We start from the raw sequence: 24,308 nt of genomic DNA, 5'->3' as shown, positions 1-24,308 counted from the left end.
AAAATTTCGACCCCCCAAAAAAAAACGACAGTGGTACCCCTTACGTTTTTTTTGGGGGGGCCAAAAATTAAGTTTCCCCAATCTTCTCAAAACTCTGGATTCTGATAGAGGGCAAAAAGACTTAGACCTGAGTGCAAAAATGGAGGCTCTAGACCCTTCCAGAGCTGAGATATCGAAACTCTAAATTTCAACCCGAAAAAAAAAAACGACAGTGGTACCCCTTACGTTTTTTTTGGGGGGGGGGGGGGGCGAAAAATTAAGTTTCCCCAATCTTCTCAAAACTCTGGATTCTGATGGAGGGCAATGAGACTTAGTCCTGAGTGCAAAAATGGAGGCTCTAGACCCTTCCAGAGCCGAGATATCGAAACTCAAAATTTCGACCCGAAAAAAAAACGACAGTGGTACCCCTTACGCAGTGGCGGCTGCTGGTCTTTCAAAGAGAGGAAGCTCTTTTTGTCTTCTTCTTTTTTTTAAACTCGACTGTCAGGTGTGGGGATGGTGAAAAGAGCGAGGACTCGATGCAGAGTTGATGGGCTTTATTTTATTGATAAAAAAAACAAAAAAAACAAGGGGAATAAATTGGGAGCAAAAAAGGCAGGTAACGAGGGAGGACAGGTGGGGCAAAATAACTAATAATCAGGAAACAAGATGGGAGTCGACACAATGACAGGAAAGCACATATGGCACAACAAACACATGACAAGCACAAGCCATGTGCTCATACCAAACATGACAAAAACACATGACCAATAAAACAAATTAAAAAGCAATTGTGCTCACACAAAATGAGACCTGAAGAACGATGAGAACACTCATAAGACACGTGTTCACACAGAACATGACAACATGAAAGCACACAGCTAGTGTAAAACACAAGCTGTGTGTTATACAGCACAAGACAAAACATGACATGAAAGCACGCGGCCGATGTAAGCACAAACCATGTGCCACACAATACACAACACACTGAACAGAGCGAACACGACAAGACAGAACGCTAACGTTACGCATGAGTACGACCATAAGGTCATCCTGTGCACTCACAACCGAAAACAAACACGCGGAGAATGCATGTCCGAATCCCAACACAAAACTGAAACCAAACTAGATGTGCCGTGATTCAAACACCACGCCCGCACATGTAACAAGACACCTGACATCGACGGAAGAAATGTGGGAATTAGGTTGAACTGTAAAATATCTGATGAAAATTGCAAATACTAAGAAATATGTTACAGTAGTTCGTCTTTCGAGTAAAATACACACAAAATTCGCGACAAAACTGCGCACAAAGTCTTTAAACTAGCTTCCGCGTCAGCGATTTTTTTATTGGGTGAAATCGCTGTCAATCAAAAGGACATGCAATCCTCCAATCATCACGCGGACGCCCGGACGCCAGGCCAGCCCACTTCCCTATTCACTCCAGAGACGCCCGGCGTCCGTGGGCGGGACATAATCGCAGCATTTATCCAATGACCGTCTAGTTTAACAGCACTGAAAAAAACTGTTCAAAGCAGCCCCATTGAAGTCAATGGACGCCGAGCTTCAACGGGGAAATGCCATAGGAAAATGCATGCACTGTGCTACAGGTATGTATGAGAAGGAGATCAAGTCAGCCGACCTGCTATTTGTTGCTTATTCTGAACGAACTCGTCTTCGAGATTACCGTGTTCTAACGCATTTTTACTCATTAAAATGTTAACACAATAGTATACATTTGATCATTATTTGTTTGACATTATAGGGGAAGCTGAGCTTCCCTTGCGGTCTTAAAGAAATCTCCACTGCCCTTACGTTTTTTTTGGGGGGGCGAAAAATTAAGTTTCCCCAATCTTCTCAAAACTCTGGATTCTGATAGAGGGCCATGAGACTTAGTCCTGAGTGCAAAAATGGAGACTCTAGACCCTTCCAGAGCTGAGATATCGAAACTCAAAATTTCGAGCCAAAAAAAAAACGACAGTGGTACCCCTTACGTTTTTTTTGGGGGGGCCAAAAATTAAGTTTACCCAATCTTCTCAAAACTCTGGATTCTGATAGAGGGCAATGAGACTTAGTCCTGGGTGCAAAAATGGAGGCTCTAGACCCTTCCAGAGCTGAGATATCGGAACTCAAAATTTCTACCAGAAAAGAAAACGACAGTGGTACCCCTTACGTTTTTTTTTTCGGGTGAAAAATTAAGTATCCCCAATCTTATCAAAACTCTGGATTCTGATAGAGGGCCTTGAGACTTAGTCCTGAGTGCAAAAATGGAGGCTCTAGACCCTAACAGAGCTGAGATATCGAAACTCAAAATTTCGACCCGAAAAAAAAACGACAGTGGTACCCCTTACGTTTTTTTTGGGGGGGCCAAAAATTAAGTATCCCCAATCTTCTCAAAACTCTGGGTTCTGATAGAGGGCCATGAGACTTAGTCCTGAGTGCAAAAATGGAGGCTCTAGACCCTTCCAGAGCTGAGATATCGAAACTCAAAATTTCGACCCGAAAAAAAAAACGACAGTGGTACCCCTTACGTTTTTTTGGGGGGGGCGAAAAATTAAGTTTCCCCAATCTTCTCAAAACTCTGGATTCTGATAGAGGGCAATGAGACTTAGTCCTGAGTGCAAAAATGGAGGCTCTAGACCCTTCCAGAGCTGAGATATCGAAACTCAAAATTTCGACCCGAAAAAAAAACGACAGTGGTACCCCTTACGTTTTTTTTGGGGGGGCGAAAAATTAAGTTTCCCCAATCTTCTCAAAACTCTGGATTCTGATAGAGGGCCATGAGACTTAGTCCTGAGTGCAAAAATGGAGACTCTAGACCCTTCCAGAGCTGAGATATCGAAACTCAAAATTTCGACCCCAAAAAAAAACGACAGTGGTACCCCTTACGTTTTTTTTGGGGGGGCCAAAAATTAAGTTTCCCCAATCTTCTCAAAACTCTGGATTCTGATAGAGGGCAATAAGACTTAGACCTGAGTGCAAAAATGGAGGCTCTAGACCCTTCCAGAGCTGAGATATCGAAACTCTAAATTTCAACCCGAAAAAAAAACGACAGTGGTACCCCTTATGTTTTTTTTTGGGGGGGGGGCGAAAAATTAAGTTTCCCCAATCTTCTCAAAACTCTGGATTCTGATAGAGGGCAATAAGACTTAGACCTGAGTGCAAAAAGGGAGGCTCTAGACCCTTCCAGAGCTGAGATATCGAAACTCAAAATTTCTACCAGAAAAAAAAACGACAGTGGTACCCCTTACGTTTTTTTTTTCGGGTGAAAAATTAAGTATCCCCAATCTTCCCAAAACTCTGGATTCTGATAGAGGGCAATAAGACTTAGACCTGAGTGCAAAAATGGAGGCTCTAGACCCTAACAGAGCTGAGATATCGAAACTCAAAATTTCAACCCGAAAAAAAAAACGACAGTGGTACCCCTTACGTTTTTTTTGGGGGGGCCAAAAATTAAGTATCCCCAATCTTCTCAAAACTCTGGATTCTGATAGAGGGCCATGAGACTTAGTCCTGAGTGCAAAAATGGAGGCTCTAGACCCTTCCAGAGCTGAGATATCGAAACTCAAAATTTCGACCCGAAAAAAAAAAACGACAGTGGTACCCCTTACGTTTTTTTTGGGGGGGCGAAAAATTAAGTTTCCCCAATCTTCTCAAAACTCTGGATTCTGATGGAGGGCAATGAGACTTAGTCCTGAGTGCAAAAATGGAGGCTCTAGACCCTTCCAAAGCTGAGATATCGAAACTCAAAATTTCGACCCGAAAAAAAAACGACAGTGGTACCCCTTACGCAGTGGCGGCTGCTGGTCTTTCAAAGAGAGGAAGCTCTTTTTTCTTCTTCTTTTTTTTTAAACTCGACTGTCAGGTGTGGGGATGGTGAAAAGAGCGAGGACTCGATGCAGAGTTGATGGGCTTTATTTTATTGATAAAAAAACAAAAAAAACAAGGGGAATAAATTGGGAGCAAAAAAGGCAGGTAACGAGGGAGGACAGGTGGGGCAAAATAACTAATAATCAGGAAACAAGATGGGAGTCGACACAATGACAGGAAAGCACATATGGCACAACAAACACATGACAAGCACAAGCCATGTGCTCATACCAAACATGACAAAAACACATGACCAATAAAACAAATTAAAAAGCAATTGTGCTCACACAAAATGAGACCTGAAGAACGATGAGAACACTCATAAGACACGTGTTCACACAGAACATGACAACATGAAAGCACACAGCTAGTGTAAAACACAAGCTGTGTGTTATACAGCACAAGACAAAACATGACATGAAAGCACGCGGCCGATGTAAGCACAAACCATGTGCCACACAATACACAACACACTGAACAGAGCGAACACGACAAGACAGAACGCTAACGTTACGCATGAGTACGACCATAAGGTCATCCTGTGCACTCACAACCGAAAACAAACACGCGGAGAATGCATGTCCGAATCCCAACACAAAACTGAAACCAAACTAGATGTGCCGTGATTCAAACACCACGCCCGCACATGTAACAAGACACCTGACATCGACGGAAGAAATGTGGGAATTAGGTTGAACTGTAAAATATCTGATGAAAATTGCAAATACTAAGAAATATGTTACAGTAGTTCGTCTTTCGAGTAAAATACACACAAAATTCGCGACAAAACTGCGCACAAAGTCTTTAAACTAGCTTCCGCGTCAGCGATTTTTTTATTGGGTGAAATCGCTGTCAATCAAAAGGACATGCAATCCTCCAATCATCACGCGGACGCCCGGACCCCAGGCCAGCCCACTTCCCTATTCACTCCAGAGACGCCCGGCGTCCGTGGGCGGGACATAATCGCAGCATTTATCCAATGACCGTCTAGTTTAACAGCACTGAAAAAAACTGTTCAAAGCAGCCCCATTGAAGTCAATGGACGCCGAGCTTCAACGGGGAAATGCCATAGGAAAATGCATGCACTGTGCTACAGGTATGTATGAGAAGGAGATCAAGTCAGCCGACCTGCTATTTGTTGCTTATTCTGAACGAACTCGTCTTCGAGATTACCGTGTTCTAACGCATTTTTACTCATTAAAATGTTAACACAATAGTATACATTTGATCATTATTTGTTTGACATTATAGGGGAAGCTGAGCTTCCCTTGCAGTCTTAAAGAAATCTCCACTGCCCTTACGTTTTTTTTGGGGGGGCGAAAAATTAAGTTTCCCCAATCTTCTCAAAACTCTGGATTCTGATAGAGGGCCATGAGACTTAGTCCTGAGTGCAAAAATGGAGACTCTAGACCCTTCCAGAGCTGAGATATCGAAACTCAAAATTTCGAGCCAAAAAAAAAAACGACAGTGGTACCCCTTACGTTTTTTTGGGGGGGGGGCCAAAAATTAAGTTTCCCCAATCTTCTCAAAACTCTGGATTCTGATAGAGGGCAATGAGACTTAGTCCTGAGTGCAAAAATGGAGGCTCTAGACCCTTCCAGAGCTGAGATATCGAAACTCAAAATTTCTACCAGAAAAAAAAACGACAGTGGTACCCCTTACGTTTTTTTTTCGGGTGAAAAATTAAGTATCCCCAATCTTCTCAAAACTCTGGATTCTGATAGAGGGCAATGAGACTTAGTCCTGAGTGCAAAAATGGAGGCTCTAGACCCTTCCACAGCTGAGATATCGAAACTCTAAATTTCAACCCGAAAAAAAAAACGACAGTGGTACCCCTTACGTTTTTTTTTTCGGCTGAAAAATTAAGTATCCCCAATCTTCTCAAAACTCTGGATTCTGATAGAGGGCCTTGAGACTTAGTCCTGAGTGCAAAAATGGAGGCTCTAGACCCTAACAGAGCCGAGATATCGAAACTCAAAATTTCGACCCGAAAAAAAAACGACAGTGGTACCCCTTACGTTTTTTTTTGGGGGGGCCAAAAATTAAGTATCCCCAATCTTCTCAAAACTCTGGATTCTGATAGAGGGCCATGAGACTTAGTCCTGAGTGCAAAAATGGAGGCTCTAGACCCTTCCAGAGCTGAGATATCGAAACTCAAAATATCAACCCGAAAAAAAAAACGACAGTGGTACCCCTTACGTTTTTTTTGGGGGGGGGGGCGAAAAATTAAGTTTCCCCAATCTTCTCAAAACTCTGGATTCTGATAGAGGGTAATGAGACTTAGTCCTGAGTGCAAAAATGGAGGCTCTAGACCCTTCCAGAGCTGAGATATCGAAACTCAAAATTTCGACCCAAAAAAAAAACGACAGTGGTACCCCTTACGTTTTTTTTGGGGGGGGCGAAAAATTAAGTTTCCCCAATCTTCTCAAAACTCTGGATTCTGATAGAGGGCCATGAGACTTAGTCCTGAGTGCAAAAATGGAGACTCTAGACCCTTCCAGAGCTGAGATATCGAAACTCAAAATTTCGACCCCAAAAAAAACCGACAGTGGTACCCCTTACGTTTTTTTTGGGGGGGCCAAAAATTAAGTTTTCCCAATCTTCTCAAAACTCTGGATTCTGATAGAGGGCAATGAGACTTAGTCCTGAGTGCAAAAATGGAGACTCTAGACCCTTCCAGAGCTGAGATATCGAAACTCAAAATTTCGACCCGAAAAAAAACCGACAGTGGTACCCCTTACGTTTTTTTTTGGGGGGGGGGCGAAAAATTAGGTTTCCCCAATCTTCTCAAAACTCTGGATTCTGATAGAGGGCAATGCGACTTAGTCCTGAGTGCAAAAATGGAGACTCTAGACCCTTCCAGAGCTGAGATATCGAAACTCAAAATTTCGACCCGAAAAAAAAACGACAGTGGTACCCCTTACGTTTTTTTTGGGGGGGCCAAAAATTAAGTTTCCCCAATCTTCTCAAAACTCTGGATTCTGATAGAGGGCTATGAGACTTAGTCCTGAGTGCAAAAATGGAGACTCTAGACCCTTCCAGAGCTGAGATATCGAAACTCAAAATTTCGACCCGAAAAAAAAACGACAGTGGTACCCCTTACGTTTTTTTTGGGGGGGCCAAAAATTAAGTTTCCCCAATCTTCTCAAAACTCTGGATTCTGATAGAGGGCTATGAGACTTAGTCCTGAGTGCAAAAATGGAGACTCTAGACCCTTCCAGAGCTGAGATATCGAAACTCAAAATTTCGACCCCCCAAAAAAAAACGACAGTGGTACCCCTTACGTTTTTTTGGGGGGGGGCAAAAATTAAGTTTCCCCAATCTTCTCAAAACTCTGGATTCTGATAGAGGGCAATAAGACTTAGACCTGAGTGCAAAAATGGAGGCTCTAGACCTTTCCAGAGCTGAGATATCGAAACTCTAAATTTCAACCCGAAAAAAAAAAACGACAGTGGTACCCCTTACGTTTTTTTTGGGGGGGGGGCGAAAAATTAAGTTTCCCCAATCTTCTCAAAACTCTGGATTCTGATGGAGGGCAATGAGACTTAGTCCTGAGTGCAAAAATGGAGGCTCTAGACCCTTCCAGAGCCGAGATATCGAAACTCAAAATTTCGACCCGAAAAAAAAACGACAGTGGTACCCCTTACGCAGTGGCGGCTGCTGGTCTTTCAAAGAGAGGAAGCTCTTTTTTCTTCTTCTTTTTTTTAAACTCGACTGTCAGGTGTGGGGATGGTGAAAAGAGCGAGGACTCGATGCAGAGTTGATGGGCTTTATTTTATTGATAAAAAAAACAAAAAAAACAAGGGGAATAAATTGGGAGCAAAAAAGGCAGGTAACGAGGGAGGACAGGTGGGGCAAAATAACTAATAATCAGGAAACAAGATGGGAGTCGACACAATGACAGGAAAGCACATATGGCACAACAAACACATGACAAGCACAAGCCATGTGCTCATACCAAACATGACAAAAACACATGACCAATAAAACAAATTAAAAAGCAATTGTGCTCACACAAAATGAGACCTGAAGAACGATGAGAACACTCATAAGACACGTGTTCACACAGAACATGACAACATGAAAGCACACAGCTAGTGTAAAACACAAGCTGTGTGTTATACAGCACAAGACAAAACATGACATGAAAGCACGCGGCCGATGTAAGCACAAACCATGTGCCACACAATACACAACACACTGAACAGAGCGAACACGACAAGACAGAACGCTAACGTTACGCATGGGTACGACCATAAGGTCATCCTGTGCACTCACAACCGAAAACAAACACGCGGAGAATGCATGTCCGAATCCCAACACAAAACTGAAACCAAACTAGATGTGCCGTGATTCAAACACCACGCCCGCACATGTAACAAGACACCTGACATCGACGGAAGAAATGTGGGAATTAGGTTGAACTGTAAAATATCTGATGAAAATTGCAAATACTAAGAAATATGTTACAGTAGTTCGTCTTTCGAGTAAAATACACACAAAATTCGCGACGAGACTGAGCACAAAGAGACGCCCAGCGTCCGTGGGCGGGACATAATCGCAGCATTTATCCAATGACCGTCTAGTTTAACAGCACTGAAAAAAACTGTTCAAAGCAGCCCCATTGAAGTCAATGGACGCCGAGCTTCAACGGGGAAATGCCATAGGAAAATGCATGCACTGTGCTACAGGTATGTATGAGAAGGAGATCAAGTCAGCCGACCTGCTATTTGTTGCTTATTCTGAACGAACTCGTCTTCGAGATTACCGTGTTCTAACGCATTTTTACTCATTAAAATGTTAACACAATAGTATACATTTGATCATTATTTGTTTGACATTATAGGGGAAGCTGAGCTTCCCTTGCGGTCTTAAAGAAATCTCCACTGCCCTTACGTTTTTTTTGGGGGGGCGAAAAATTAAGTTTCCCCAATCTTCTCAAAACTCTGGATTCTGATAGAGGGCCATGAGACTTAGTCCTGAGTGCAAAAATGGAGACTCTAGACCCTTCCAGAGCTGAGATATCGAAACTCTAAATTTCGAGCCAAAAAAACAAAAAACGACAGTGGTACCCCTTGCGTTTTTTTTGGGGGGGCCAAAAATTAAGTTTCCCCAATCTTCTCAAAACTCTGGATTCTGATAGAGGGCAATGAGACTTAGTCCTGGGTGCAACAATGGAGGCTCTAGACCCTTCCAGAGCTGAGATATCGAAACTCAAAATTTCTACCAGAAAAAAAACGACAGTGGTACCCCTTACGTTTTTTTTTTCGGGTGAAAAATTAAGTATCCCCAATCTTCTCAAAACTCTGGATTCTGATAGAGGGCCTTGAGACTTAGTCCTGAGTGCAAAAATGGAGGCTCTAGACCCTAACAGAGCTGAGATATCGAAACTCAAAATTTCGACCCGAAAAAAAAAACGACAGTGGTACCCCTTACGTTTTTTTTGGGGGGGCCAAAAATTAAGTATCCCCAATCTTCTCAAAACTCTGGGTTCTGATAGAGGGCCATGAGACTTAGTCCTGAGTGCAAAAATGGAGGCTCTAGACCCTTCCAGAGCTGAGATATCGAAACTCAAAATTTCGACCCGAAAAAAAAAAAACGACAGTGGTACCCCTTACGTTTTTTTGGGGGGGGGGCGAAAAATTAAGTTTCCCCAATCTTCTCAAAACTCTGGATTCTGATAGAGGGCAATGAGACTTAGTCCTGAGTGCAAAAATGGAGGCTCTAGACCCTTCCAGAGCTGAGATATCGAAACTCAAAATTTCGACCCGAAAAAAAAAAACGACAGTGGTACCCCTTACGTTTTTTTTGGGGGGGCGAAAAATTAAGTTTCCCCAATCTTCTCAAAACTCTGGATTCTGATAGAGGGCCATGAGACTTAGTCCTGAGTGCAAAAATGGAGACTCTAGACCCTTCCAGAGCTGAGATATCGAAACTCAAAATTTCGACCCCAAAAAAAAACGACAGTGGTACCCCTTACGTTTTTTTTGGGGGGGCCAAAAATTAAGTTTCCCCAATCTTCTCAAAACTCTGGATTCTGATAGAGGGCAATAAGACTTAGACCTGAGTGCAAAAATGGAGGCTCTAGACCCTTCCAGAGCTGAGATATCGAAACTCTAAATTTCAACCCGAAAAAAAAACGACAGTGGTATCCCTTATGTTTTTTTTGGGGGGGGCGAAAAATTAAGTTTCCCCAATCTTCTCAAAACTCTGGATTCTGATAGAGGGCAATAAGACTTAGACCTGAGTGCAAAAAGGGAGGCTCTAGACCCTTCCAGAGCTGAGATATCGAAACTCAAAATTTCTACCAGAAAAAAAAACGACAGTGGTACCCCTTACGTTTTTTTTTTTCGGGTGAAAAATTAAGTATCCCCAATCTTCCCAAAACTCTGGATTCTGATAGAGGGCAATGAGACTTAGACCTGAGTGCAAAAATGGAGGCTCTAGACCCTAACAGAGCTGAGATATCGAAACTCAAAATTTCAACCCGAAAAAAAAAACGACAGTGGTACCCCTTACGTTTTTTTTGGGGGGGCCAAAAATTAAGTATCCCCAATCTTCTCAAAACTCTGGATTCTGATAGAGGGCCATGAGACTTAGTCCTGAGTGCAAAAATGGAGGCTCTAGACCCTTCCAGAGCTGAGATATCGAAACTCAAAATTTCGACCCGAAAAAAAAAAACGACAGTGGTACCCCTTACGTTTTTTTTGGGGGGGGGGCGAAAAATTAAGTTTCCCCAATCTTCTCAAAACTCTGGATTCTGATGGAGGGCAATGAGACTTAGTCCTGAGTGCAAAAATGGAGGCTCTAGACCCTTCCAAAGCTGAGATATCGAAACTCAAAATTTCGACCCGAAAAAAAAACGACAGTGGTACCCCTTACGCAGTGGCGGCTGCTGGTCTTTCAAAGAGAGGAAGCTCTTTTTTCTTCTTCTTTTTTTTTTAAACTCGACTGTCAGGTGTGGGGATGGTGAAAAGAGCGAGGACTCGATGCAGAGTTGATGGGCTTTATTTTATTGATAAAAAAACAAAAAAAAACAAGGGGAATAAATTGGGAGCAAAAAAGGCAGGTAACGAGGGAGGACAGGTGGGGCAAAATAACTAATAATCAGGAAACAAGATGGGAGTCGACACAATGACAGGAAAGCACATATGGCACAACAAACACATGACAAGCACAAGCCATGTGCTCATACCAAACATGACAAAAACACATGACCAATAAAACAAATTAAAAAGCAATTGTGCTCACACAAAATGAGACCTGAAGAACGATGAGAACACTCATAAGACACGTGTTCACACAGAACATGACAACATGAAAGCACACAGCTAGTGTAAAACACAAGCTGTGTGTTATACAGCACAAGACAAAACATGACATGAAAGCACGCGGCCGATGTAAGCACAAACCATGTGCCACACAATACACAACACACTGAACAGAGCGAACACGACAAGACAGAACGCTAAAGTTACGCATGAGTACGACCATAAGGTCATCCTGTGCACTCACAACCGAAAACAAACACGCGGAGAATGCATGTCCGAATCCCAACACAAAACTGAAACCAAACTAGATGTGCCGTGATTCAAACACCACGCCCGCACATGTAACAAGACACCTGACATCGACGGAAGAAATGTGGGAATTAGGTTGAACTGTAAAATATCTGATGAAAATTGCAAATACTAAGAAATATGTTACAGTAGTTCGTCTTTCGAGTAAAATACACACAAAATTCGCGACGAGACTGAGCACAAAGTCTTTACACTAGCTTCCGCGTCAGCGATTTTTTTATTGGGTGAAATCGCTGTCAATCAAAAGGACATGCAATCCTCCAATCATCACGCGGACGCCCGGACGCCAGGCCAGCCCACTTCCCTATTCACTCCAGAGACGCCCGGCGTCCGTGGGCGGGACATAATCGCAGCATTTATCCAATGACCGTCTAGTTTAACAGCACTGAAAAAAACTGTTCAAAGCAGCCCCATTGAAGTCAATGGACGCCGAGCTTCAACGGGGAAATGCCATAGGAAAATGCATGCACTGTGCTACAGGTATGTATGAGAAGGAGATCAAGTCAGCCGACCTGCTATTTGTTGCTTATTCTGAACGAACTCGTCTTCGAGATTACCGTGTTCTAACGCATTTTTACTCATTAAAATGTTAACACAATAGTATACATTTGATCATTATTTGTTTGACATTATAGGGGAAGCTGAGCTTCCCTTGCAGTCTTAAAGAAATCTCCACTGCCCTTACGTTTTTTTTGGGGGGGGCGAAAAATTAAGTTTCCCCAATCTTCTCAAAACTCTGGATTCTGATAGAGGGCCATGAGACTTAGTCCTGAGTGCAAAAATGGAGACTCTAGACCCTTCCAGAGCTGAGATATCGAAACTCAAAATTTCGAGCCAAAAAAAAAAAAACGACAGTGGTACCCCTTACGTTTTTTTTGGGGGGGCCAAAAATTAAGTTTACCCAATCTTCTCAAAACTCTGGATTCTGATAGAGGGCAATGAGACTTAGTCCTGAGTGCAAAAATGGAGGCTCTAGACCCTTCCAGAGCTGAGATATCGAAACTCTAAATTTCAACCCGAAAAAAAAAACGACAGTGGTACCCCTTACGTTTTTTTTTTCGGCTGAAAAATTAAGTATCCCCAATCTTCTCAAAACTCTGGATTCTGATAGAGGGCCATGAGACTTAGACCTGAGTGCAAAAATGGAGGCTCTAGACCCTTCCAGAGCTGAGATATCGAAACTCAAAATTTCTACCAGAAAAAAAAACGACAGTGGTACCCCTTACGTTTTTTTTTTTCGGGCGAAAAATTAAGTATCCCCAATCTTCTCAAAACTCTGGATTCTGATAGAGGGCAATGAGACTTAGTCCTGAGTGCAAAAATGGAGGCTCTAGACCCTAACAGAGCCGAGATATCGAAACTCAAAATTTCGACCCGAAAAAAAAAACGACAGTGGTACCCCTTACGTTTTTTTTGGGGGGGCCAAAAATTAAGTTTCCCCAATCTTCTCAAAACTCTGGATTCTGATAGAGGGCAATGAGACTTAGTCCTGAGTGCAAAAATGGAGGCTCTAGACCCTTCCAGAGCCGAGATATCGAAACTCAAAATTTCGACCCGAAAAAAAAAACGACAGTGGTACCCCTTACGTTTTTTTTTGGGGGGGCCAAAAATTAAGTATCCCCAATCTTCTCAAAACTCTGGATTCTGATAGAGGGTAATGAGACTTAGTCCTGAGTGCAAAAATGGAGACTCTAGACCCTTCCAGAGCTGAGATATCGAAACTCAAAATTTCGACTCAAAAAAAAACGACAGTGGTACCCCTTACGTTTTTTTTGGGGGGGCCAAAAATTAAGTTTCCCCAATCTTCTCAAAACTCTGGATTCTGATAGAGGGCAATAAGACTTAGACCTGAGTGCAAAAATGGAGGCTCTAGACCCTTCCAGAGCTGAGATATCGAAACTCTAAATTTCAACCCGAAAAAAAAAAAACGACAGATGTACCCCTTACGTTTTTTTTTGGGGGGGGGGGGCGAAAAATTAAGTTTCCCCAATCTTCTCAAAACTCTGGATTCTGATAGAGGGCCATGAGACTTAGTCCTGAGTGCAAAAAAGGAGGCTCTAGACCCTAACAGAGCCGAGATATCGAAACTCAAAATTTCGACCCGAAAAAAAAACGACAGTGGTACCCCTTACGTTTTTTTTTGGGGGGGCCAAAAATTAAGTATCCCCAATCTTCTCAAAACTCTGGATTCTGATAGAGGGCCATGAGACTTAGTCCTGAGTGCAAAAATGGAGGCTCTAGACCCTTCCAGAGCTGAGATATCGAAACTCAAAATATCGACCCGAAAAAAAAAAACGACAGTGGTACCCCTTACGTTTTTTTTGGGGGGAGCGAAAAATTAAGTTTCCCCAATCTTCTCAAAACTCTGGATTCTGATAGAGGGTAATGAGACTTAGTCCTGAGTGCAAAAATGGAGGCTCTAGACCCTTCCAGAGCTGAGATATCGAAACTCAAAATTTCGACCCAAAAAAAAAAACGACAGTGGTACCCCTTACGTTTTTTTTGGGGGGGCCAAAAATTAAGTTTCCCCAATCTTCTCAAAACTCTGGATTCTGATAGAGGGCCATGAGACTTAGTCCTGAGTGCAAAAATGGAGACTCTAGACCCTTCCAGAGCTGAGATATCGAAACTCAAAATTTCGACCCCAAAAAAAACCGACAGTGGTACCCCTTACGTTTTTTTTGGGGGGGCCAAAAATTAAGTTTCCCCAATCTTCTCAAAACTCTGGATTCTGATAGAGGGCAATGAGACTTAGTCCTGAGTGCAAAAATGGAGACTCTAGACCCTTCCAGAGCTGAGATATCGAAACTCAAAATTTCGACCCGAAAAAAAACCGACAGTGGTACCCCTTACGTTTTTTTTTTTGGGGGGGGGGGCGAAAAATTAGGTTTCCCCAATCTTCTCAAAACTCTGGATTCTGATAGAGGGCAATGAGACTTAGTCCTGAGTGCAAAAATGGAGACTCTAGACCCTTCCAGAGCTGAGATATCGAAACTCAAAATTTCGACCCGAAAAAAAACCGACAGTGGTACCCCTTACGTTTTTTTTTTTGGGGGGGGGGGCGAAAAATTAGGTTTCCCCAATCTTCTCAAAACTCTGGATTCTGATAGAGGGCTATGAGACTTAGTCCTGAGTGCAAAAATGGAGACTCTAGACCCTTCCAGAGCTGAGATATCGAAACTCAAAATTTCGACCCGAAAAAAAAACGACAGTGGTACCCCTTACGTTTTTTTTTGGGGGGGCCAAAAATTAAGTTTCCCCAATCTTCTCAAAACTCTGTATTCTGATAGAGGGCTATGAGACTTAGGGCCAATCCCAATTCTACCCCTCACCCCTTCCCCTTCCCCTACCCCTTCGCCTTCCCCTTGACCCTTGAAACAGAGTGGCAATGCGTAGGGGTGAAAATATTCCCCTACGAAATGGGACACCACTACGCCTCCGTTAAACGTCATTATAAGTCGTCGCTAGCGCCTACGTCACAGGAGATGCGCCGATGTTTATCACAACTTCCAAGATCCCGTCGACAGCTGCTGTTATCTCAGTCGCGTGGGTTACAGCTATTTTCTTGCATCTTGTGAAGTTCGCAGGAAACAACGGAGACGACGAAAATATGTTGTGGGACTATCGTTAGCAAACTACAGTAATTTTAGCGATTTTTTTTTTTTTACAAACGTTTCTGTGAAGAAACTGACCGTAAATATGAACACAATATTGAATGTAACATAAAGCAAATCATTATTTGTCGTTATAATACTTATTAAAGCCACAAATACTTAAATTTATGGGTCTCCTTTGTCGCTTGGGCAGCCAGCCTGGGTTAGCAGTGACACTTCTCATACCCCTTCGTTTGAAGTGTGCTCCCGAAAAATCTTCGTTTGAAGGGCTATCTGGCCCTTCACCCTAGCCCTCCCCCTCCAACCAAAAGAGAATTGGGACAGCCCTACCCCTTCACGTGGACGCGCAAAACGGAGGGGAAGGGGAAAGTGAAGGGGTAAGGGGTAGAATTGGGATTGGCCCTTAGTCCTGAGTGCAAAAATGGAGACTCTAGACCCTTCCAGAGCTGAGATATCGAAACTCAAAATTTCGACCCGAAAAAAAAAACGACAGTGGTACCCCTTACGTTTTTTTTGGGGGGGGCCAAAAATTAAGTTTCCCCAATTTTCTCAAAACTCTGGATTCTGATAGAGGGCTATGAGACTTAGTCCTGAGTGCAAAAATGGAGACTCTAGACCCTTCCAGAGCTGAGATATCGAAACTCAAAATTTCGACCCCAAAAAAAAAACGACAGTGGTACCCCTTACGTTTTTTTTGGGGGGGCCAAAAATTAAGTTTCCCCAATCTTCTCAAAACTCTGGATTCTGATAGAGGGCAATAAGACTTAGACCCGAGTGCAAAAATGGAGGCTCTAGACCCTTCCAGAGCTGAGATATCGAAACTCTAAATTTCAACCCGAAAAAAAAAAACGACAGTGGTACCCCTTACGTTTTTTTTGGGGGGGGCGAAAAATTAAGTTTCCCCAATCTTCTCAAAACTCTGGATTCTGATGGAGGGCAATGAGACTTAGTCCTGAGTGCAAAAATGGAGGCTCTAGACCCTTCCAGAGCCGAGATATCGAAACTCAAAATTTCGACCCGAAAAAAAAACGACAGTGGTACCCCTTACGCAGTGGCGGCTGCTGGTCTTTCAAAGAGAGGAAGCTCTTTTTTCTTCTTCTTTTTTTTAAACTCGACTGTCAGGTGTGGGGATGGTGAAAAGAGCGAGGACTCGATGCAGAGTTGATGGGCTTTATTTTATTGATAAAAAAAACAAAAAAAACAAGGGGAATAAATTGGGAGCAAAAAAGGCAGGTAACGAGGGAGGACAGGTGGGGCAAAATAACTAATAATCAGGAAACAAGATGGGAGTCGACACAATGACAGGAAAGCACATATGGCACAACAAACACATGACAAGCACAAGCCATGTGCTCATACCAAACATGACAAAAACACATGACCAATAAAACAAATTAAAAAGCAATTGTGCTCACACAAAATGAGACCTGAAGAACAATGAGAACACTCATAAGACACGTGTTCACACAGAACATGACAACATGAAAGCACACAGCTAGTGTAAAACACAAGCTGTGTGTTATACAGCACAAGACAAAACATGACATGAAAGCACGCGGCCGATGTAAGCACAAACCATGTGCCACACAATACACAACACACTGAACAGAGCGAACACGACAAGACAGAACGCTAACGTTACGCATGGGTACGACCATAAGGTCATCCTGTGCACTCACAACCGAAAACAAACACGCGGAGAATGCATGTCCGAATCCCAACACAAAACTGAAACCAAACTAGATGTGCCGTGATTCAAACACCACGCCCGCACATGTAACAAGACACCTGACATCGACGGAAGAAATGTGGGAATTAGGTTGAACTGTAAAATATCTGATGAAAATTGCAAATACTAAGAAATATGTTACAGTAGTTCGTCTTTCGAGTAAAATACACACAAAATTCGCGACGAGACTGAGCACAAAGTCTTTAAACTAGCTTCCGCGTCAGCGATTTTTTTATTGGGTGAAATCGCTGTCAATCAAAAGGACATGCAATCCTCCAATCATCACGCGGACGCCCGGACGCCAGGCCAGCCCACTTCCCTATTCACTCCAGAGACGCCCGGCGTCCGTGGGCGGGACATAATCGCAGCATTTATCCAATGACCGTCTAGTTTAACAGCACTGAAAAAAACTGTTCAAAGCAGCCCCATTGAAGTCAATGGACGCCGAGCTTCAACGGGGAAATGCCATAGGAAAATGCATGCACTGTGCTACAGGTATGTATGAGAAGGAGATCAAGTCAGCCGACCTGCTATTTGTTGCTTATTCTGAACGAACTCGTCTTCGAGATTACCGTGTTCTAACGCATTTTTACTCATTAAAATGTTAACACAATAGTATACATTTGATCATTATTTGTTTGACATTATAGGGGAAGCTGAGCTTCCCTTGCGGTCTTAAAGAAATCTCCACTGCCCTTACGTTTTTTTTGGGGGGGCGAAAAATTAAGTTTCCCCAATCTTCTCAAAACTCTGGATTCTGATAGAGGGCCATGAGACTTAGTCCTGAGTGCAAAAATGGAGACTCTAGACCCTTCCAGAGCTGAGATATCGAAACTCAAAATTTCGAGCCAAAAAAAAAAAACGACAGTGGTACCCCTTACGTTTTTTTTGGGGGGGCCAAAAATTAAGTTTCCCCAATCTTCTCAAAACTCTGGATTCTGATAGAGGGCAATGAGACTTAGTCCTGGGTGCAAAAATGGAGGCTCTAGACCCTTCCAGAGCTGAGATATCGAAACTCAAAATTTCTACCAGAAAAAAAAACGACAGTGGTACCCCTTACGTTTTTTTTTTTCGGGTGAAAAATTAAGTATCCCCAATCTTCTCAAAACTCTGGATTCTGATAGAGGGCCTTGAGACTTAGTCCTGAGTGCAAAAATGGAGGCTCTAGACCCTAACAGAGCTGAGATATCGAAACTCAAAATTTCGACCCGAAAAAAAAACGACAGTGGTACCCCTTACGTTTTTTTTGGGGGGGCCAAAAATTAAGTATCCCCTATCTTCTCAAAACTCTGGGTTCTGATAGAGGGCCATGAGACTTAGTCCTGAGTGCAAAAATGGAGGCTCTAGACCCTTCCAGAGCTGAGATATCGAAACTCAAAATTTCGACCCAAAAAAAAAAAACGACAGTGGTACCCCTTACGTTTTTTTTGGGGGGGCGAAAAATTAAGTTTCCCCAATCTTCTCAAAACTCTGGATTCTGATAGAGGGCAATGAGACTTAGTCCTGAGTGCAAAAATGGAGGCTCTAGACCCTTCCAGAGCTGAGATATCGAAACTCAAAATTTCGACCCGAAAAAAAAACGACAGTGGTACCCCTGACGTTTTTTTTGGGGGGGCGAAAAATTAAGTATCCCCAATCTTCTCAAAACTCTGGATTCTGATAGAGGGCCATGGGACTTAGTCCTGAGTGCAAAAATGGAGGCTCTAGACCCTTCCAGAGCTGAGATATCGAAACTCAAAATTTCGACCCGAAAAAAAAACGACAGTGGTACCCCTTACGTTTTTTTGGGGGGGGGGCAAAAATTAAGTATCCCCAATCTTCTCAAAACTCTGGATTCTGATAGAGGGCAATGAGACTTAGTCCTGAGTGCAAAAATGGAGGCTCTAGACCCTTCCAGAGCTGAGATATCGAAACTCAAAATTTCGACCCCAAAAAAAAAACGACAGTGGTACCCCTTACGTTTTTTTTGGGGGGGCGAAAAATTAAGTTTCCCCAATCTTCTCAAAACTCTGGATTCTGATAGAGGGCCATGAGACTTAGACCTGAGTGCAAAAATGGAGGCTCTAGACCCTTCCAGAGCTGAGATATCGAAACTCAAAATTTCGACCCCAAAAAAAAACGACAGTGGTACCCCTTACGTTTTTTTTGGGGGGGCCAAAAATTAAGTTTCCCCAATCTTCTCAAAACTTTGGATTCTGATAGAGGGCAATGAGACTTAGTCCTGAGTGCAAAAATGGAGGCTCTAGACCCTTCCAGAGCTGAGATATCGAAACTCAAAATTTCAACTCAAAAAAAAAAACGACAGTGGTACCCCTTACTTTTTTTTTTTCGGGCGAAAAATTAAGTATCCCCAATCTTCTCAAAACTCTGGATTCTGATAGAGGGCCATGAGACTGAGTGCAAAAATGGAGGCTCTAGACCCTTCCAGAGCTGAGATATCGAAACTCAAAATTTCGACCCAAAAAAAAAAACCGACAGTGGTACCCCTTATGTTTTTTTCGGGGGGGGGGGGGGGGGGGGGGGGGGGGGGGGCAAAAATTAAGTTTCCCCAATCTTCTCAAAACTCTGGATTCTGAAAGAGGGCAATGAGACTTAGTCCCGAGTGCAAAAATGGAGGCTCTAGACCAGTGTTTCCCAAACTTTTTTTCTGGGGACCCACATTTTAAAGTCGATAAATCCTTGTGACCCAAAAAACATTAGGCCCATATAGTTCATATATCACGAAGAGAATTTATGCATTAACAAAATATGTATGACCATTTTTTAAGGTCAGTTAAGCTTCCAGTAAACTATTTAAAAGAGGTACAGATATTTGACAAAGCACTTTTTTTTTATTAACCTGTTGTTGACAATAAGCGAAATACAGAGATGAAATGAGAAAGGAAGAGTTGACAGGGCATCTCATTGTTTTCATATTCTCATCGTTACAGTGTACATAATTTACTATAATAATTATTATAGGCTTAATATCCTGACAGTGAGACTTTGTAACCATGCATGGCTCACTACCACTGTATAAAAAATGCCTAAACAGGCAAAAAAAAAAAAACTATAGGTACACACAATTAATTATGTGTTCCTCTACCCCCCTAATAAATCTAAGGCAATATAAATGACTATAAGATAGTATTCAATATAAATATTCCACATTTATGCCCAAACCATGGTAAATTATTACATAGGCTATTATATGGTAAATGTTTGTAAGGGTGGTGATTAGGGCATTTAGTCTTCTAACTTTGTTCATGTTTCTTCTATTTACCTCATCGGTAGTGTTGGGAATGTTAAGACTGTTTCATCCAATTTAAAACTAGTTAAAATCATTGAGTGATTTGTGGTTTGTAAGAGAGAGTGTCCGATGGAAACGCTTCTCTGGATGTCGCAACACTGTTTAATAATAGTGTCCGGGACCGGGAGTAAACGCAACTCCTTTAAGCTTTGCGTTCCGTTATCCACTGGACCGTGCACTCGTGCAGCCTAGTTCAAAGTAAACTAGTGAAACGACTGAAACCAGCGCTATTTTGTTCTCTCTTTGACCGAGAAACCGCTTCAGGTGAACAAATCAGAATCGTTTCAGACCGTTATGCACGCGCGTTTGGCCAATTCATGGAAAGGAAATAATCAAACCAACGAATGATTAATATCGCTGGTTCAGTCGACAGAAATACGGGACACACATAACAAGAACTGCTGAAATATTCGGACTGTAAACGTTTCTCTCAGGTCCGTCGGAGCGCTTATGGTGCACACACAGTGCGTAGGCTATAGTCATCCAGCTGCACGCGCCACTGCGGCGACGCGCATATCTAACCGAATTTAGCCGCACCACCAGAAAATAGGAGGAGAGGGAGGTTGAGGTGCCCTCAGCCGTATGGTGATGATTGGCGGGCCGCACTTGGCCCGCGGGCCGCCAATTGAATAGCCCTGATCTAGAGAGTAGCCTATAGAACACTGAAAAATAGTGCTCGACTTGGCGACCCAGACAAAATCTCCCGCGACCCACTTGTGGGTCGGGACCCCGCCTTTGGGAATGACTGCTTTAAAGGGTATTTTATCATCTTAAAGGAGATTCCATGTGTGAATCAGCTGTGTTTATATGAGGCTGCGACAGTTACAAGTAAGCTACAGGAGAAACTCGAAAAATTAGAATATTGTGCAAAAGTTAATTTATTTCATTAATTCAACTTAAAAAGTGAAACCAATATATTATATAGACTCATTACATGCAAAGTGAGATATTGAGATATTTCAAGCCTTTATTTGTTACAATTTTGATGATTATGGCTTACAGCTATGAAAACCTTTTCACAATATTCTAATTTTGAATTTGGGGTTTTCATAAACTAAGCCAGAATCATCAAAATGATAACAAATAAAGACTTGAAATATCTCACTTTGCATGTAATGAGTCTATATAATATATTAGTTTCACCTAAGTTGAATTATTTAAAGGAGTAGTTCACTTTAAAAAAAAAAAAAAAAAAAAAAAACTTTTGCTGATAATTTGATCAACCCCATGTCATCCAAGATGTCCATGTCTTTCTTTCTTCAGTCGAAAAGAAATTAAGGTTTTTGATGAAAACATTCCAGGATTTTCTCCATATAATAAACTTCAATGGGAACCAAACGGTTCAACGTCCAAATGAGAGTTTCAGTGCAGCTTCAAAGGACTTTAAACGACACCAGACGATGAATAAGGGTCTTATCTAGGACCCTTCGAGTCATGACTCGATAAAAGATTTGTTAATTTTGATGAACGAGTTTGAACAGGAGAGTCACGAACACTCATCACAGAACAGAGCAAGGTGAGCATTTGAGCTTATAAAATTTAAACTTTTTTATTTATTTTTTAAATGAGCGATCGTTTCACTAGATACGACCCTTATTCATCGTCTGGAATCGTTTAAAGTCCTTTGAAGCTGCACTGAAACTCTCATTTGGACCTTGAACCGTTTGGTTCCCATTGAAGTCCATTATATGGAGAAAAATCTGGAATGTTTTCATCAAAAACCTTAATTTCTTTTCGACTGAAGAAAGAAAGACGTGGACATCTTGGATGACATGGGGGTGAGTAAATTATCAGCAAAAGTTTTTTTTTTTTAAAGTGAACAACTCCTTTAAGGTTTTGATGCGTTTTTTTTTTTGATTTTTTTAACAGACAAAATACCACAGATGTATAATATTGAATATTGTATAGAGTTACTGGCCATAACATGAAAATAATCATTTAGCCTGGCCACAGCATTTTTTTCTCATTGCCACATTTGCAAAAAGTGTTGATTTTTTTCTTTGAAAGGTTTTCTGATGAATTGAAACGCATCAGACAATCAGAAACCACAGTTAAAGCCAACTTCGAACACACAGTGACATCTAACAACAGGAGGCATGATATTAGGACGAACGTTTGGACCAGAATTCTGCATGAACAAGGGAATGCCATCAATCTTGAACTCATGTGTCTCGTAGGGTGAGATGCACCTGCTGCTGGAGTCCCGGCCAAGCAGACCCCAGAACAGGTGGCCGGGCAGAGGGTGCTGCAAGAGTGACAAAATGTGTGTGTGGTGCTGCCATGCCTGGCGTGTAAAAGTGAAACCGGGTCATGGAACTCAATGCGAGTAACACGGTGTTCAGGTAACATAGTCCAGCACCACATCAGCTGCGAGAGCTAGTGAGAAAGAGAGTCTCATCAATAAGGCATGATCGTGAGCATGATCTGGAGGGACAGAAGGGAACTTTAACTTTTAACTCCTGTGTGTGTGTGTGTGTGTGTGTGTGTGTGTGTGTACTAGAAGGGGACATGGTGTTTGTCCTGTCCAGAGACGATGAAAGAATGCTTATTGAAAGGAATTGGTTAGTTCTAAATGTACAGTAGACAAGGTTTAAACTAGGTGTTAAATAAGTTTGTTTAATTCATTTTTAATGAATTTAAATTAAAATCAATTTGTAGAAGGAATCTGTAAAGTCTAATTTAGCAAGTGCACGTAGCCTGGGTGTTAACTTCTAATATTATAATATGAAATTAATGAATTAAATAAAATACATAATTTAATTAATTCATTTACCCTATTTACTTTCTTAATAAATATTAAGTTGTTTTATTTGCCACAATTCAGTGAACATTTATTTTCACGAACATCTACAAATATTGGAACTTTCTCCACCTCTGAATAATTATTTGCTTTATTTAATTAATTCGATTTTTATTTAATTTAGATTATATTAAATCTATTTGTTTCTTAATAGGAATCTGTAAGGTCTAATCTATTACAATATGAAATGGTCTAATCTAGGTCTAATCTATTAAAATATGAAATGAATTAAATTAGTAAATTAAATAACAAAACAATTTTATTTACTCTATTACCCTATATTTGCTTTCTTAATAAATGTCAAATAGATTTATTTGCCACAATTCATTGCAATTTCATTTACACAAACACATTCAAATACTATAACTTTCTCCACAACTTTGCGCTGATATAACCAATGAGGAAAAACAATATTTATCAATATGTTATCAAAATGTTTGGTAACACTTTATACAATAAGGTTCATTAGTTAACATTAGTTAATGTATTAACTAACATGCACTAACCATGAGCAATACATTTGTTACTGCATTTGTTCATCTTTGTTAATGTTAGTTCATGAAAATACAGCTGTTCATTGTTTGTTCATGTCAGTTCATGGTGCATTAACAAGATTTTAATCAAGTATTAGTAAATGTTGAAAATAACATTAACAAAGATTAACAAATGCTGTATATGTGCTATTCATTATTAGTTCATATTAACTAATGTAGTTAACTAATGTTAACTAACGAACCTTATTGTAAAGTGTTACCAAATGTTTTTATCCAACCAAATCCTGATATGTAAAAGTCCTGCCCTATTTCACGCTGAATATCCTGTTTTTCACAGAAATACATACAATTGTGGTAACTGCTCAGATGGTAGGAAAATCCCTTCATATATATTTTTAAAACAATGAACATGTTAAATTGATAAAGCAATTGATAAAGTCATGATCTATTTTATGTGATCTGGTCTGTCATTGGTGAAATAAACTCACCTGAGCTGCATGAAAGCACTTGCGTGATCAGGTTTTGCTCTCCTCTCAGTGTTTCTCTGCTCACACTGTTTCTTTGCACTTTGGACACCTCACACTATAAACACACACAGAAAACACTGACTTTCACCCTCTGTTGTTACATTACACACATATCCACATGGAGTCCCAAACATGCGCATCAAAGAGGCCGTCTTACCTTCTCAATACTTCGTGCAGGTCTGAAAAAAGATGAGAAATAGTGAAGAGTCAGTCAAAATCATCTTAAGGACTTGTAGTATTCTTATTTTTTTTTCTTTATCTCTCTCGTAGACGGTCGACGTGCAAATCTAAGGTCGCTCTGCTCAGCGGGAATCTAATATTAGCACGGCACATTTCCCATACTGAAACTCTAGCACTTGTCTCAAATTGCTGAAAGCACAGCAATGGGCCATATGTTTAAACCATTACAGGACTCCGAAGAGTCCA

General features: G+C 41.5%; 1 protein-coding gene across 1 annotated transcript in view; it reads right to left on the bottom strand.

Moving 5' to 3' along the window:
• The window catches only part of cnsta (consortin, connexin sorting protein a), a 55,677-nt gene that overhangs the window by 16,110 nt on the left and 15,259 nt on the right, over positions 1-24,308 (bottom strand). Inside the window, exons 7-8 of the mRNA XM_039673268.2 lie at positions 24,040-24,061; positions 23,844-23,937 (exon numbers count right to left, since the gene is read on the bottom strand). Coding sequence (XP_039529202.2) covers positions 23,844-23,937; positions 24,040-24,061 — 116 coding nt within the window. The remainder of the gene's footprint in view (positions 1-23,843; positions 23,938-24,039; positions 24,062-24,308) is intronic.

This window comes from Pimephales promelas, chromosome 15, assembly GCF_988280905.1.
Source record: "Pimephales promelas chromosome 15, fPimPro1.hap1.1, whole genome shotgun sequence".
NCBI lineage: Eukaryota > Metazoa > Chordata > Actinopteri > Cypriniformes > Leuciscidae > Pimephales > Pimephales promelas.
Note: the sequence above shows the minus strand (reverse complement) of the source record. Positions and strands in the feature narration are given on the sequence as shown.